General features: G+C 52.2%; 1 protein-coding gene across 1 annotated transcript; it reads left to right on the top strand.

Annotated features, from left to right (window-relative positions):
• Window positions 1-3,364: 3,364 nt before the first annotated feature.
• On the top strand, window positions 3,365-13,698 carry LOC104309617 (glutathione S-transferase theta-1). Its single transcript, XM_054173134.1, has 6 exons — window positions 3,365-3,492; window positions 3,602-3,658; window positions 8,082-8,169; window positions 9,759-9,909; window positions 12,372-12,548; window positions 13,453-13,698. The coding sequence occupies exons 1-6, from the start codon at window positions 3,381-3,383 to the stop codon at window positions 13,651-13,653; spliced, it is 786 nt and encodes a 261-aa protein (XP_054029109.1). The 5' UTR covers window positions 3,365-3,380; the 3' UTR covers window positions 13,654-13,698.
• Window positions 13,699-15,673: the final 1,975 nt, after the last annotated feature.

Below are 15,673 nucleotides of genomic sequence, written 5' to 3'. Positions count from 1 at the left end.
AGCTTCTTTCAGCGTTCCTTCTACAAAACATTCCACAAAATGCACTTTGGTCACAGCCCTTCTGCAACTCAGAAAGGAGGAAAATTACCTAGAATCACAGAGAGGTAGGGGTTGGAAGGGTCCTCTGGAGATCACCTGGTCCAACTCCCCTGCTAAAACAGGCTCAATGAGGTCAGGTTGCAGAGGAAGTCATCCAGGTGGGTTTTGAAAGTCTCCAGAGCAGGAGACTCCACAACCACTCTGGGCAGCCAGCTCCAGTTCTCTGGCACCATCACAGGGAAGTTGTTTCTCCTCCTGTTGAGGAGGAGCTTCCTGTGTTCCAGTTTGTATCCACTGGCCCCTGTCCTCTCGCTTTGCACCAGGGAATAGACTGTGCCCTTCTTCACACCCACCTTAATGTACTGATAAACACTGAGCAGGTACCCTCTCAGCCTGCTCTTCTTAGGGCTAAACAGCCCCAGGTCTCTCAGCCCTTCTTCATAATAAAGATCTGCTCTTCCCTTCATTCTCCTTGTAGCCCCGTGTTGGACTCTCAAGTGGTTCCCTGAACTGGGGAGCCCAGAGCTAGACACAGTACTGCAGATCAGGCCTCACAAGGGCAGAGCAGGGTACATAGCCATCCATGAGACCTCCACACAGCTCCATGTAGCTGCAGCCTGGCAACTACCTTCCTAGACCTTCAGCAGGACACAGTTCTGCTCTGGCTTGTTCATAAATCGGAATAAAGGGACAACAGCATTAGCAGAGCATTACTGGGGCAAAGTGCAGGGCTGGGAGTCTGGGAGGGATGGGTGTCAGGAAGGGTGGTTGCACCTTGTAAATCTAGGAGCTGAGTGGGGCTGTTTTAGAGCAGTAAAGCAGGAGGTTGCCTCCTGCTGTGTGACTACCTCCTTGCACCATATGGGTGCCTGGGCTGGTGTCAGAGCAGCAGAGATAGAAAGTCCTCTTCTGCAAGAGCTGTGAGCTTCTGTGAGCAAAGCAAGGATCTGCCTTTTGTGCACTTCCATCCCATCAGCCCAGCTCTGCTGGGGGCACTGCTGCTCTTCAGCCTGCACAGAAGCAGCTCAGTCTGCCCTGCTTGTGTTTTTCTCAGGCTGAATTGTGGAGATCAGGCATCTCTCGTCCTCGTACTTTGCCTTTTACCATCCCTCCACCGCCCTCGTTTTGTTTGTTTGTGTCATTTGCGCTTGGCCGGTTCCAGCTCCCAGGCTGATAGCCCTATGAGCTGCCTGCCAAAATCTGAGGTTGTGCAAGAGCTGTGCCTGCCTCAGTGCAAAGTCTGTTTGGTGTCAGCTGCCCTTTCACCTGCCTGTGGAGCAGGGCTGCACCTCCGGGGACGGCTGAATGTGCCCTTCAGTTCTTGCCAAGGGCTGTTTGGAGAGGGCTGAGAGCCTGTGAGTTCTACAACAAAATGAAGCTGAGATGCACAAAACCAGAGGAATGCTACACATCCTGAGACCTTGTTAACAACTCATAAATAAGCTACAAATCTTACTGCAGTTTTATTGTGTTCTCCATTTTCAAGAAGGTGATAAAGTCCAGGCAGCAAAAATTAACCTTGAAGTGAGAGAGCCCCAGGTCAAAGCAGAGTGCTAGAAGCCTGGAGCCAGGAATAATGCACACAAGTCACAGTTTCAAGCTGTGACAGGGGAGGTTTAGGCTGGATGTTAGGAAGAAGTTCCTCCCAGACAGAGAGATTTGCCTTTGGAATGTGCTGCCCAGGGAGGTGGTGGAGTCACCATCACTGGAGGTGTTTAGGAAGAGACTGGATGGGGTGCTTGGTGCCATGGTTTAGTTGATTAGATGGTGTTGAGTGATAGGTTGGACTCGATGATCTCAGAGGTCTTTTCCAACCTGGTTAATTCTATTCTGTCCTATTCCTTCCCTTCCCCCTTCCTTTCCCCCTTCCCCTCCCCCTCTCCCCTTCCCCTTTCCTTCCCCCTTCCCTTCCCTTTTCCTTTTCCATTCTATTGCCACACAGCATGGCCAGGTGAAAATATCTGTGTGGGCTGTGCAATGCTGACAGCAGGCTGGAGATAAAACTCAAAGAAGGAAAGTGTCCAGGAGGCACATGGAAAGGGCTTTGAAATCCAGATAGGACTCATCGATCAACTGAACCATAAATAAAGGAGCAAAGTGAAGCAGGGCTGCTTCCCACCACTGAGATCAACAAACTCTTCTCATTGGTAGCTCAGGGATGTGCAATCATTCCGAAGCACAAAGACTTCTTGGACTATTACCTGTGCAGACACATTCACACTTCTTTTACCCACTCCCTTAAGTCTTCTTTGCACTGAAGGAGTCTGACATCAACTCAAGCTCCCGCCAGAGCACCCTGCAAGCCTTCATTCTGGTGTGTTGCTGTTGTGTGTAGGTGCTCTGGAGGGTAAACTGCAGGGCAGCTGAAGGGTGTGCACTGCCCCTCTCCCTATTCTGGCCAAGGAACTGAAAAACTCTTATCTGAGCAGTGACTCCTAAACAGTTGTGTGGTGCAGCAGCCTCAATCCTTCCTGTTGAGATGCAGCTTGGGCACTGCTCTCTGACAGACCAAGCAGTCTAACAGGAAGCCCAGTTCCTATGGAGTTCTCAGAGCTGCAGTCCTGCCAAAGGGGAGCAGCTGAAAGTGTTCCAGTTTGTAGTTCCTCAGTCAGCACGGTCCCAGCTCAACACCCAGCCTTTGCACCACCCTCTGTAGCGACCCTTCACACAAGTAAAAGGGCAACTGCTTCTCCATTTCCCTCTCCCCGAGATTCCTGCAGCTCTTTCCAGGGATCTGCATGTGACATACAAGCTCTCTGGCACAGCGCTGATAAAAAGGTGTCAGCTGAGCCAAGGTGGGCTTGACCAGGGATGGCTTTGTTCTGAGTGGCTCAGCTGCTGTTTTCCAGAGCTTTGCTCTCTTTCGAGGTTGGTAATTCACCATTCATTACTCGCGAACTACCATAGCTTGTGGTTTAACGTGACTGGTATGTCCCTCCCCTGAACCTGGCCTGAGCACGGCCAGGGCTGCCGACCCCTGTGAGATGGGGAGCCCTGTGTCCCCCCACCTCGCGGCTCTGTCCCTGACTCGCTGACCCCGTCGGAAAGGCTCTCCCTGGGTCCTCCGCCGCTCCTCCTCCCCTCAGTGACTTTTCTCTCCTTGCCCCGAGGCCCCTCCAAGCAGCAGACTCAGCTGCCCCACGACCCCTCCTCGCACCAAGACGGGCACCGGGGTCGGAGACCGACTTTTCGCAGCCACCGCCCGCCGCCGGCGCTGCCCGGGGGAGGGCCCTCAGCCCCCGCCCGCCCGCGCACGGCTCGGCCCCCGCGGGGCGGCTCGGGACGGTTGACAGCGACAGCACCGCGGCAGCCTGCCGCAGGCCGGGCCGGGCGGCAGCAGGATGGGGCTGGAGCTGTACCTGGACCTGCTCTCGCAGCCCTGCCGCTCCATCTACATCTTCGCTCGGAGCAACAACATCCCGTTCGAGTTCAAGCACGTGGAGCTCTTCAAAGGTGGGACGGGTACGGCCCGCCCGCTGCACAGCTGCTCGCGGGTGGGTGGTGGGCCAGGGCGGGCTGCAGCCCACCGGGGCCCGCGGTCTCAGCGCCCCTCTCTTGGCAGACTCGGTGCTGGGGAAGAGGCCGGCGGCGGGGAGCGGCGCGGAGCAGCCCCATGCAGGTGAGCGGACGGGAGGGGAAGGGACCGGCACCCCCCGCCCCGGGCGTTCGTCCGGCGGGCAGGGAGGGAAGCAGCCGTGCTGCGGGACGCTCTCAGCACCTGGCGTCGGAGCGCGACCCCCAGCCGCGGCTGACCCCCGGGCTCTGGCTGCGCCCCAGCCTCGTCCTCCAGGCAGAAGGGCCCCAGCCCCGGGCCCGGATCGCGCAGCCCCCGGAGGGGATTTGCCCTCACGGCCCCAAGGAGCTCTTGGCCTCCCCGATGGGCGGCTGCTGAGCCGGACAGCACTGTACCCGTGGGAGCCCTCGGTCCGCTGCGGACTAAGAGCCGTGCGAGGAGCCTCTCCGCCGGGGCAGCCTCAGCCCCGGTCTGGGAGGCTCAGGGCCAGCTGAGGCAGGCAACGCTGGAGCCCATCGAGGAGCTGGTGGAGGGGGGAGGTCTCCTATTTATGAGAGGGATGCAGGGCTCAGAGGAGACTTCTCTGTGGTCTCACCTGGTGTCCTCTCGCGACAGGGGCTCCTACTGATAGGTGAAGCCTGCCCAGACTCGCACCTCAGAGCCGAGGCGGGTGCCAGCCCCACACCCCCCTGGTAACCTGAGCGGTTTCAAAGACGGTGGTTTGACCATGCAGCTCTTCCCGGAGCGGTATCCTAGCTGTGCTGCATCTATTTTTGTGGCTTCCCAAGGAATGTTCCTCCAGCCATTGCTGGCAAACCAGTCGCAGGGACAGCCAGGGAGCGCTCTGGGGCAGTGCACTTAGCAGAGCACCCAGCTGTTCAGACCTGTCCAACCCCACAAGAAGACTATTGCCCACTGACATACTGCATCTTCCTAGGAAACTCTCACTTCTTTTGCCGAAGGCAAAGCAATAGCTCTTTGAAATCCTTGGCAGAGGAGATGATTAGGCAGGGAGTGATTGACAAGTAGCCTGATTATCGTTTGTCTTTTCTTGTCCACTGCTTTTCTTACCCACCAGTCAATCTCCTTCCCTGCACTATGACTTGTGCAGCCTGCCCTGCTCTCTGACACTTTGTACACTGCTTGTTGAAGTTACTCCTCACAGCTCAGCCCTGCACAGTGTGTGTGTATATCTTGGGGGGGGGGGGGGGGGGGGAAGGGGGCATCAAGAATTAATGATCCCAGTTGCAATTGATGTTAAACAGCAGCCTAAGGCAAGTCAGTATCAGGGGAATGATAAAGATGAGCCACCTACGATCATTAAACAAAAAGCCAGGCACTGCTTGCTGGAAGAGAGGCATGAGAGAGGCATGAGCTCCAGCCCTGCTAGACAGCAAATGCAAATTGTTTTAATGTGCTGAGCCTGGAGTTGGTGTCTGTACCAAGGCTTCAATCAGTGGCAGAGTCTCAGCACAAGTGGTTAATGTCTGCACACAAAGCCCTTGTGAGAGCCAAAGCAAACCAGGTGCCATGGCTGGGCTGGCGGTGGTGCAGTCCGTGTAACAGACACTGACCTCCTTGTCCAGCCTGCTGTGATGCCAGGTTAGTGCCATCAGGGCACTGAGCTGTTCACTCTTCCTGCTAGGGATGCTGCAGGCTCTGGCCTGATTTGGGCTCCCCTCACCCACTGCTTGCTTCCCCTATCGTAGTTCCTCAGTTGTCTGCTAACAAAGCCAAAACTTGATACCCAAAAGGCTGGGGTTATTTTTAGAAGCTGTTTCCTGCTGCGTGTTTGTCCTGCCTGTAAAGTAGCCACTGCCTCCTGAACAGGGCAAATCGTTCTTGGTGCTGTAGATCACTGCCTGCTCAATGATGGCCATTCTGTGTTTTGAGCAAAAGGGTTTGAACGAGGCTGCCTTTGGGTCATGCTGATTTGATTAGGATTTGCACCCTACATGTCATGTCTCTTTCTGCAGGAAAGCAGTTAAAACAAGCAAAGCAAACTCCTCACACCTTTTACACAGGTGTTCCTGGGCTTGTACCACTCCCTGGCATTTAACTGCTGACTGGCAGCTCCAGTGCCTGCAGCAGGAAACTGAAAACCTGATTAGTAGTCAGCTGTTAATGCCTCCACACCACGGAGCTGTGGAGCTGTTTAAACTCTTATAGGATTGTGTCTTCTGTTTTCCTGACATGCAGAGAGAGGCCAGGGGTAGGGCAGGGTAGAGGTGCTAGAGTTTCTTTGCCCCTTAGCTGATGTCTCCTGTGGCAAAGTGGAGGATTTCATGAGCCTGCTGTTGTGTTGCTGGGATCTGTGTTTTCCCCACCCCAGCAGAAACAATGGAGACATCCTCAGCTGCCTGTCTGCAGAGGGATCAGCTCTGCTGACAGCATTTACTTTCTTTGTAAAAGCTCAATTCCCTTTCCTTTTCAGAGACAAAGCAATCAGGAACAAAATTGTTTCTCCATGTGTCTATAAGCCAGTCATCTTCTTTGATTAATTAGCCACAACAGCTGTGCAGTTGCTTTCCATCGCGGCTCCATCCTGGCTAGAGTCAGCTACATTTGCTAACTTCAGGAAAATCGCTCTGTCCTGGTCAGGACCAGGACTAGCAACCATGCAAACTCAACTTTTCCAGATGCTGCTAGCTTGGTGTCTCGGTCTGGAGAGGGAAAGAGCCTCAGCTCTTTTGAATATTCCTATGTTATGAAATGAGAGGCACAAACGAGGCCAAAATATCAACAGCTAGACTATTTATTACACAAATAAAGTGGATGGACCAGAAGGAGAGAGAGAGAACAGAGAGTGTGAGAGAGAAGAGGAAAGGAATTATATTACCACACCCCTCACCCCCCAAGACAGTTTGGGTCTGTGGAGGAAAGGTGCTGCAGCTTCGGCTGTAGCAGAGATGGTGTCCTCTGAGTGGCCTCCTCAGCTCCATGAGTTACAGCAGGTGGAACTTAAGACACTGAGAGAGAGAGAGAGAGAGACCTCTTGGTCTGCTTCTTCCAGGCTACATGGTGATGTCTCTGTCATTTTTCTCTCCTGGTATTCTCTCCATTTTTCTTCAGAGCAGCATTGCCCTGGGCTTTTCCTTCTCAGCAGCACTGTAGGAAGAAAATTAGGGAGGCAAAAGCACATTTGGAGTTTAGACTGGCCTCTGCCATGAAGGACAACAAAAAGTCCTTCTATAAATACATTAATAGCAAGAGGAAGGGCAAGGACAACCTCCACTCCTTGGTGGACACAGAGGGGAAGGTTGTAACAAAGGATGAGGAGAAGGCAGAGGTACTTATCGCCTTCTTTGCCTCAATTTTTTTCTAGCAGGACAGAATGTCTTCCAGACAGCTGGCCTGCAGAGCTGGCAGAAGGAGCCAGGGAGCAGCATAGTTTTCCTCTGTTCCAGAATGGGGTAGTTGGAGATCTGCTCAGCCGCTTGGATCCCCACAAGTCCATGGGACCGGATGGGATCCATCCCAGGGTGCTGAGAGAGCTGGCAGATGAGCTGGCCAAGCTGCTCTCCATCATTTTTCAGCAGTCCTGGCTCACTGGAGAGGTCCCAGAGGACTGGAAGCTGCCAATGTGGTGCCCATCCACAGGAAGGGCCGGTTGGATGAGCCAGGGAATTACAGGCCTGTCAGCCTGACCTCAGTGCCAGGCAAGATTATGGATCAGGTCATCCTGAGTGCAATCACACAGCATTTACAGGATGGCCAAGGGATCAGGCCCAACCAGCATGGATTTAGGAAGGGCAGGTCCTGCCTGACCAACCTGATCTCCTTCTATGATCAGGTGACTGCCTGGTGGATGTGGGGAGGCCTGTGGATGTAGTCTACCTGGACCTCAGCAAGGCCTTTGACACAGCAAACTCCTGGCCAAGCTGTCAGCCCATGGCTTGGGTGGGAGCACACTGCATTGGGTTAGGAACTGGCTGGAGGGCCGAGCCCAGAGAGTGGTGGTGAATGGTGCCACATCCAGCTGGCAGCCAGGCACTAGTGGTGTGCCCCAAGGATCAGTGCTGGGCCCCATGCTCTTTAATATCTTTATTGATGATCTGGATGAGGGCAGTGAGTCCATCATCAGTAAATTTGCTGACGACACCAAGCTGGGCGCAGGAGTTGATCTGCTGGAGGGCAGAGAGGCTCTGCAGAGGGACCTTGACAGGCTGGGCAGATGGGCAGAGTCCAAGGGCATGAGATTGAACACATCCAAGTGCCGGGTTCTGCACATTGGCCACAACAACCCCATGCAGAGCTACAGGCTGGGGTCAGTGTGGCTGGAGAGTAGCCAGGCAGAGAGGGACCTGGGGGTGCTGGTTGATGGTAGGCTGAACATGAGCCTGCAGTGTGCCCAGGCAGCCAGGAGGGCCAATGGCATCCTGGCCTGCATCAGGAACAGTGTGGCCAGCAGGAGCAGGGAGGTCATTCTGCCCCTGTACACTGCACTGGTTAGGCCACACCTCGAGTCCTGTGTCCAGTTCTGGGCCCCTCAGTTTAGGAGCTAGAGCTTCTCTGTTCCTATTCTTAGGGCCATCAAGCAGTGAAGGAGCTGGCAAAGTCATCCTCCTGAAGAAGGTACCAGCACTGAAGGACGGAGACTTCACCCTAGCAGAATGGTAAGAACTCAGTGCTTAGACTTCCTTGGGTCCCAGGAATCTGTGCAGTGTTTAGGAGATGCCATTCCTGTGGAGGGAGGGAGGATTCCTGAGCATGTTGGTTATTTCTGATGGGATAACCTCATTTGCTCTGGTGCCATTTTCCATTTGAATTATCTTCCAGAATGTAAACACATTGGCTGGCTTCTTGATTTTGCCCTGGGTGCACTTACCTCAAAATGGGACCAGAAACACTTCTGGGGAACATTTAAAGCTTGGAACAATTCTGTTTAGCTGAGTTAGCCACCAAGACAAGGGAACACCTACAGAGATAAGATGCAGGTTTTGCTTTATAAGAGTTAATAAGGAGACTGGTGCCATAATACTGCCATGTTTCAGCTGCAGCAGTGTCAGCATGGTCAGAGGGGGGCTGCATTTTCTTCTGGTTTGTCAGCACAGGATTTTCTGTGGCATTTTGTAGCAGCAGCCTACATCTTTGCTACAGATGACTAAGATGTTTTTCCATCTGACTTCTTCTGCCAGTTATCAAAAGTATAAACATCTGCACAAAGGCAGGAAGATTCTGTAGGCTCTCCTTGCTGGAACTTCACAGTCTCACAGATTGGATTGAGTTGGAAGGGACCCTCAGAGGGTATCTTGTCCAAGCCCCTGCAGGCAGCCAGGACACCTCCAGCTAGAGCAGGTTGCACAGGGACACAGCAAGGCTGAGCTTGGATGTCTCCAGGGATGGAGCCTCAACCACCTCCCTGGGCAGCCTCTGCCAGTCTCACCCCACTCTCACTGTGCAGAACTCCCTCCTGATGTCCAACCTAACTCTGCCCTGCTCCAGCTCCAAACCACTGCCCCTCAGCCTATTCCCACAGCCCCTTCTGAACAGCCCCTCCCCAGCCTGCCTGTAGATCCTCTGCAGATACTGAAATGCAGCTCTAAGGTCTCCCTGGAGCCTTCTTTTGTCCAGGCTGAGCAGCCCCAATTCTCTCAGCCTGTCATTACAGGAGAGGTGCTCCAGCCCTCTGACCATCTTTGTGTCCCTCCTCTGGACCCCCTCCACATCTCTCTTGTGTTGGAGGTCCCATCGCTGGATGTAGTACTGCAGGTGAGGTCTCACCAAACCAGAGCAGTAGAATCACCTCCACTGACTTGAGTGGCAGCTGCAGGCTAGATGAAAAGGCCATGTGATGAAAAGGCCATGCAGCCCCTTAGAGTTTCACCAGGTGCACAAGCACAGAGGTGTCAGAGAGATGGGTCACAAGAGCTGAGGAACAAATGGGGTTAACATTGCTGAGGGGTGATCCTGGAGCTTTGTGGTTTGCTTGCCCCAGCACTGTCCAGCAGTGCTCTGCACCACAGACAGTGCTGTGATTTACCAGCAGGTGAGTTTCCATGGGAGCTAAGGTGATGAAGTTCCATCTCTGATTTCAGCAGGAGTTAGATGCCTATGTACAGTCCCCAGGCGCCAGGGGAAATCCTGACCTGAGTGCCTGTTGAGTGGCAGCAGCCTGCTGAGAAGGGGCAGGAGAGGGAGCTTAGGCAGAAGTACTCTGCAGCCTTCAGTCCCTGAGCCTTGTCTCTGGTTTCTGTCTGAGCAGCACAGCCATCCTGCTGTACCTGAGTCGAAAGTACAACACTCCTGACCACTGGTACCCAGCAGACATCCAGAAGAGGGCCCAGGTGGACGAATACCTCTCATGGCATCATGCTAACATCCGGGCTAGTGCTCCTAAGACCATGTGGATCAAGGTAAGCAGACTGAATATTAAAAGCCTTGGGAGGTGATGGTTTTCATGGCCCCACTCTGGAGTTTCTCACAGCTAGGCCGTTCCTAGCTGCAAGGAGCATTCCGAGAAGGGAGAAGAAGATTGGAGGTGGCACTTGGTGGCATGGTTTAGCTGATGTTGTGGTGTTAGGGCACAGGCTGCACTTGATCTCAGAGGTCTTTTCCAGCCTCAATAGAATAGAATAGAATAAACCAGGTGGGAAGAGACCTTGAAGATCATCGAGTCCAACCTATCATCCAACACCACCTAATCAACTAAACCATGCAACCAAGCACCCTGTCAAGTCTCCTCCTGAACACCTCCAGTGATGGTGACTCCACCACCTCTTCGGCCATGTTCCAGCAACTCAACATATTTCCTAACCTGAGGGGCCCAGAACTGGACACAGGACTCAAGGTGTGGCCTAACCAGTGCAGTATTCAGGGGCAGGATGACCTCCCTGCTCCTGTGATTATTACTGCCCAGCGTTAGGATCTGGCAAAACCAACTGTGGTTATTTTCTGCCTTCGTTGTGGTTGGGTTTGGTTTGTTGGTTTTTTTTCTTTAAAAGTAGGTCTGGTACAGAAGGGCTCCAAGCCCAACAGACTTCCACTGCCTGGGTATGTGAATGAAGGTGTAACAGTTTGGGTGTCGCCTCCAAGGGCCTCCCGGCACAGCTGTGCAGAGCCTGCGGAGAGGCAGGAGTTTGGCTTCTCTGCTGAGCCTGTGCTTTGCTGTGGCTGGAAGCACAAAGCGTTCTTCATGCAAGTCCCTGCAGCTCCAGCAGGCTGGAAGTCGAGAAGGAGTTTTCTGCTTGGAGCACATCTGGGGACTTCTCTGGACAGGCTCAGGGATAGAGACGCGGAGAGAAGAGCAGAATTTCTTTATTCAGTGCGGTCAAATCAATTTGCATTGAGGCAAAATGTACAGAACCACCCTGAGGCAATCATTTACTGTCAGATGATTTTACTGGGCACCTATTTTCAGCCAGCTCACCAGGCAGTTAATGCAGTGTCCTGGGAGAGACACAGTGCCAAGAGACGCCCTGCCAAGTACAGCTGTGGTATGGAATTTCAGATGAAATCCTTTGCACCGGATTCTTCCTCTGTAAAGTCTGTCCTTGTCTGTGCCTAACAAAGCATATCAGGACTCATTTAGCTTTTTGATTTACTGACATTTGAATTTTTGGCTACAGAGCACAGAGTAGCAATTCAAATATGAATCAGAAGAAGCAGTTTCTTCCAGTCTCTGCAGGCTGTGATTGCAGAGCTCCAAGGGGAAGAAATCCAACTAATTGTTGCTGGTGAATAGATAACTCAGATACTGAAAAGCTCAGAATAATTGAAAGTGGGGAAGCACAAAAAGCCACCATGTAAGAGAAGGAATATTAGGTAGACATGGAAGAAGATAGGCTGCCCTGAGGTATAGAGAAGGAAGAAGTTGTTGTGTCAAGTGATGATCCACAGAGATTCCCCCCCCATGCAAAACTGGAACCATGAATTTTCTGATGAAATAGATTCCACATGTATTTGGCAAAAATCCTCTACTGGACTGAGCAATTCCTGCTTGAATTGTTGAATCAATTAGCAGTAATACAAGTTCAGGCTGCTCCCACCTCTGGAAACTTGGATCTGTGATGTTGCTTCTCCCCTCCTCTTGTAGCTGTGGTAGGTGGAGGCAGCACAGCTGTGAAACTCTGGGTTCTGGTGGTATGTGCACCTCTGTAGGTGGTGACCAACCTCATGGAGAAAGGCAGCCAGCCCCTGTGCCAGCCAGTCTGTGCAGACAAGGACTGCACTTACATCATTGCTCTTGGAGTGTTTTCCAGTGAAGAGTGGTGCTTGGGAGACCACAGAAAGGCTGCTGTAGAAATGGTGCTTACCCACCCCCAGCCTTGCTGGCTGCTGACACACAGAGGAAGCCATTTCCTGCCCCTCCAGCCAGCATTGAGTCATTGAAGTCCTCTTCCTATGCTCCCAGGCACAGCCATCACCATGCCCTCCCTTCCCTCCCCCTGCAGGACAGGCAGCTGCTGTCTGCCTCCAGCGCTCAGGTACACAGTGGGGTGGGTGGCATGGGTGGGTGGTGGACAGGCAGCCTCCTGACCTGTCTTGGCAGGCTGTTGAAACAGAGGGCACAGCAGGGCTGGCTGTGGCTAAGACTTATCTTCCCTGGAGCTGTTGGCCAATTTTCTTTTGCAACCCAGCAAGGTGGAGGGGCAGGGCACAGCTTCTGGGCAACTGAATGAACTAAATCCTTGATACCATCCTGCAGGTCCCTGTCCATTAGCTGGAGGTTACAGGACTGCTTGTGTGCTCTGTCCAAGAGGTACCTGGGACTGCAGCAGCCCAGGAAGCTCCAGCATCATGAGGTGTGACTTAAATGGCCACCACCAGATCCATAAGCTGGTGGCTGACTGTACTCTTAAGTCCTTTCTCTCCTCAGGTGCTGATTCCCCTCTTCACAGGGCAGCCACTGCCCTCTGAGAAGCTGCAGGAGGTTATGGAAGGGCTCTCCAGCTCCCTGGAGCAATTTGAGAAAAGGTTTCTGCAGGACAAGGCTTTTATCATCGGGAATGAGATCTCCCTGGCAGATCTTGTGGCCATTGTGGAGCTGATGCAAGTGAGTGCTGGAGTGTGGCAATGGTCTCAGAGAAGGGAACAGAGATGCTGCTGGGCAGGGAGAGGTGCAGCATGTGGTAATGCTTCACTGCAGAGAGGAGTGAGGGCTTCTCTCCAGAGAACAATGAGGAGATGATGGGAGGGGGTTCAGAAAACCAGCTAACGACAACAAAGCTGGCTGCAACAGTGACTTCAGCCTCCAGAGAAGGAGGTCATATGTAAAAGTGACAAGCAGCAGCAGGCAAGTCTGATGAAATAGGGAAATATTCCTGTATCATTTTCTTCATGCAAGAATATTCCTCTACAGGTGGAACCTGCCTATGCCATGCCTGGGAGCTGCAAGGAAGTCTGAGTCTCAGAGGCAATCAAATTAACTCTGTGACAAGCTGGTTGTTCTCTGCCAGACCATCAGGGCCTGGGCCCTGCAGCCCAGAAGTGATTTTTCTCTTCCACTTCTGTATCCCAGAGACTGAAAACCAGCACTGTCTACTCCAGTGGCCCAGGCAGAAGGTGGAAGGGGTCAATTTTATGTCAACTAAGGCATCTGCAACACTCAGTGTTTTGTGCTGTGCCTTTGCTGTTCAGCACAGCACTCAGTACTGCAGGCTGCATGGTTGTCTCTGGAGCTGGTAGCTACCATGGCTTCAATACTGTCCCTGAGAGTCACTCACAATGTGGTAGTCATCTCTGCTGCTTCTAACAGCTGTTCTGGCACTCAGGAACTGATCTTTAATGTACAGGCTACCTTCTATGTCCCCTAGACAGACACCCTCCTTCTTGGTGCCCCTCTGGGAGCAATTCTTCATTGTGTTGCCTCTGCCTGCACCTGCACATACACACCTGCTGGCTTAGTGAAGAAGTGATTGCCCAGTGCCTCACTGTTGGTCTCTTCCCCCTTTCTGCAGCCTGTTGGAGTTGGTTGTGACATCTTTGAAGACAGACCAAGGCTGCTGGAGTGGCGCAGGCGGGTGGAGGACGCTGTGGGGAGAGAGCTTTTCTTCCAAGCCCATGAGATGCTCCTCAATATCAAAGAACTGAGCAACATTCAAATTGATCCACAACTGAAAGAGCACCTAGCACCTTTGCTGATGAAGATGTTGAAATGAATTAAGCTATCTTAGCATTTTTTGCTGCCCCTTGGGTTTCTTTAAACAACAACTCTGACCTGCCTGTAACTGGAAACAGCACTGCCAATCTGACACAGAAATTGCAGAGTGCTTACCCCCCACCAGCCCTCTCCTGTATCTTTTGGGGGGTGGAAGCTGGGGAAGGTTTAAGACCTTAAACATTCAATTTGTGCAAAAGGCTTAGGCCCTACAGGTCACTGAAGGTATGAATCTGGGTTTCATTTCAGTGTCAGTCTCCTCAGAGCAGAGACACGAATGGTATTTCCTGACACAGCTGGTCACAGCAGACACCAGTGTAGGATGAGTGTTGCTTTTATGTGCTTGTAACATCTCCAGCCTGACCCTCACCTCCTCAGCTTGTGTCTGCACTGACAAGCACAGCACAACACCACAAGGAGTCACAAAAGTGAAACAAAAACCACAAACCCACAAGCATTTCACTATGATTTAAGTTTCTTTTTGCTGAGGCATCCTCATTGGCTGCCAATGTACATTCCAGGCCTTTAGGTTCCTGGGAGAAGTTCCTCCATGTTGACCTACAGCTGTGGTTGTTAGCGATGCGGCAGTTTAACCTCTGCTCCCCACTTCTGAGAGCCTGGCTTTTGGTGGTACTCAAGGGGCTGCTCTTGGGAGAGTGGTGCAATAAAGACCAAACTACTTCAGCAAGCTGGAGGTGGCTGTGGCCTTGGAATCACTGCCTGCCTAGAGTACTCTGGTACTACCTAGGGAATACACTGAAAGGAAGTACTCACATCGATTTCTTGAAATAGGACAGCAAGTATACTGTTTGTTTGTTTTCTGCAGTGATACTTTAATAGCAATCCACATTTCTCCTGGAAATGCAGAGGGCACTCAATCTGGATGTGCTCTTCTGAGACTCTTCTGGGTGGCAGTTCACCAAGTAAGGCCCCCGGTGCTGCTGAAGCAGTAAGAGAGATTTTTGTGGCGTTGAGCAACATAAGCACCACAACAAAAGGGCAGAGAGTTGGTTTGGGTCTCTTTTTTTCCTGGCTGTGTTTATTTCTGGCCAGCTGTAGCTCACTTGCAAACCCCCTCTGTACCTGCAGCACAACCAGTGAGGTAAAACAAAATGCAACCGTTCCCAGTTCCTTCAGCTGAGAACAGCAGAATTGCAAAGGATGCAGGAACTGATGGAGTCTCTCTCTGCATATTTCTGTTCAGAAGGAGTTGATCCTTCCTCTGAAATCCTTACCCAAGAACAGTTCCTGTAAGGAGTGAGATAAAATGAGTTAAATGCTTCAGGAATGGCTTCTCTGACTAATCAAATGGCTCCTGTTCTTTACACTAGCACCATGTCCTGGCCAGTGACATTGCTGCAGCCAAGTTCTATAAACTCTGATGTGCTCTGCTGAGGTTCTTCACTAAGGTTTCAGGTCTAGGTACAACTGACTGAGCCCAGAGCGTAAGGACATCTTTGAATTCCCTGTCTGGAAAGTGATTTCACTGCATACTTCAGCTTGCATCAGCAGGAAATTCTGGGGTGATGTTCTCTGTAAAGACAAGGGACCCCCCCCCCCACTGAAGTTCAGCCTTCTCTTCTGGTGAACCAAAAACATTAGCAGCAGGCTTATGTTTGTTCCTATCCTTCCTCTCTTTTCTTCCCAACCCACACCTGAATATCACATTTTTAATGATGGTTTATCAACATGATGTTGCTAACAGCTGACTTCCAGTTTACATGGGAATTGGTTGATGTTATGGATAATTGTGAGAGTGAAATTGCTGAATGGATGCTGACAAGTGCAGATGTGCAAGGAGGCATTCAGAGGACTGTCCAGCAGATCCATGGAGGTTCTCCTCCCCCTCTACTCTGCCCTGATAAGACCTCACTTGCATCTAGTTTTGGGCTCCCCAGTTCAAGAGGGACAGGGATCTGGTGGAGAGAGTCCAAGGGAGGGCTACAAGGATGCTGAAGGGACTGCAGCACTGCCTGATGAGGAGAGGCTGAGAGCCCTGGGGGTGGTTAGTCTGGAGAGGA

The sequence above is a fragment of the Dryobates pubescens genome, chromosome 25 (genome assembly GCF_014839835.1).
Source record: "Dryobates pubescens isolate bDryPub1 chromosome 25, bDryPub1.pri, whole genome shotgun sequence".
NCBI classification, from domain to species: domain Eukaryota; kingdom Metazoa; phylum Chordata; class Aves; order Piciformes; family Picidae; genus Dryobates; species Dryobates pubescens.
This window is presented reverse-complemented; position numbering and strand designations above follow the sequence as displayed.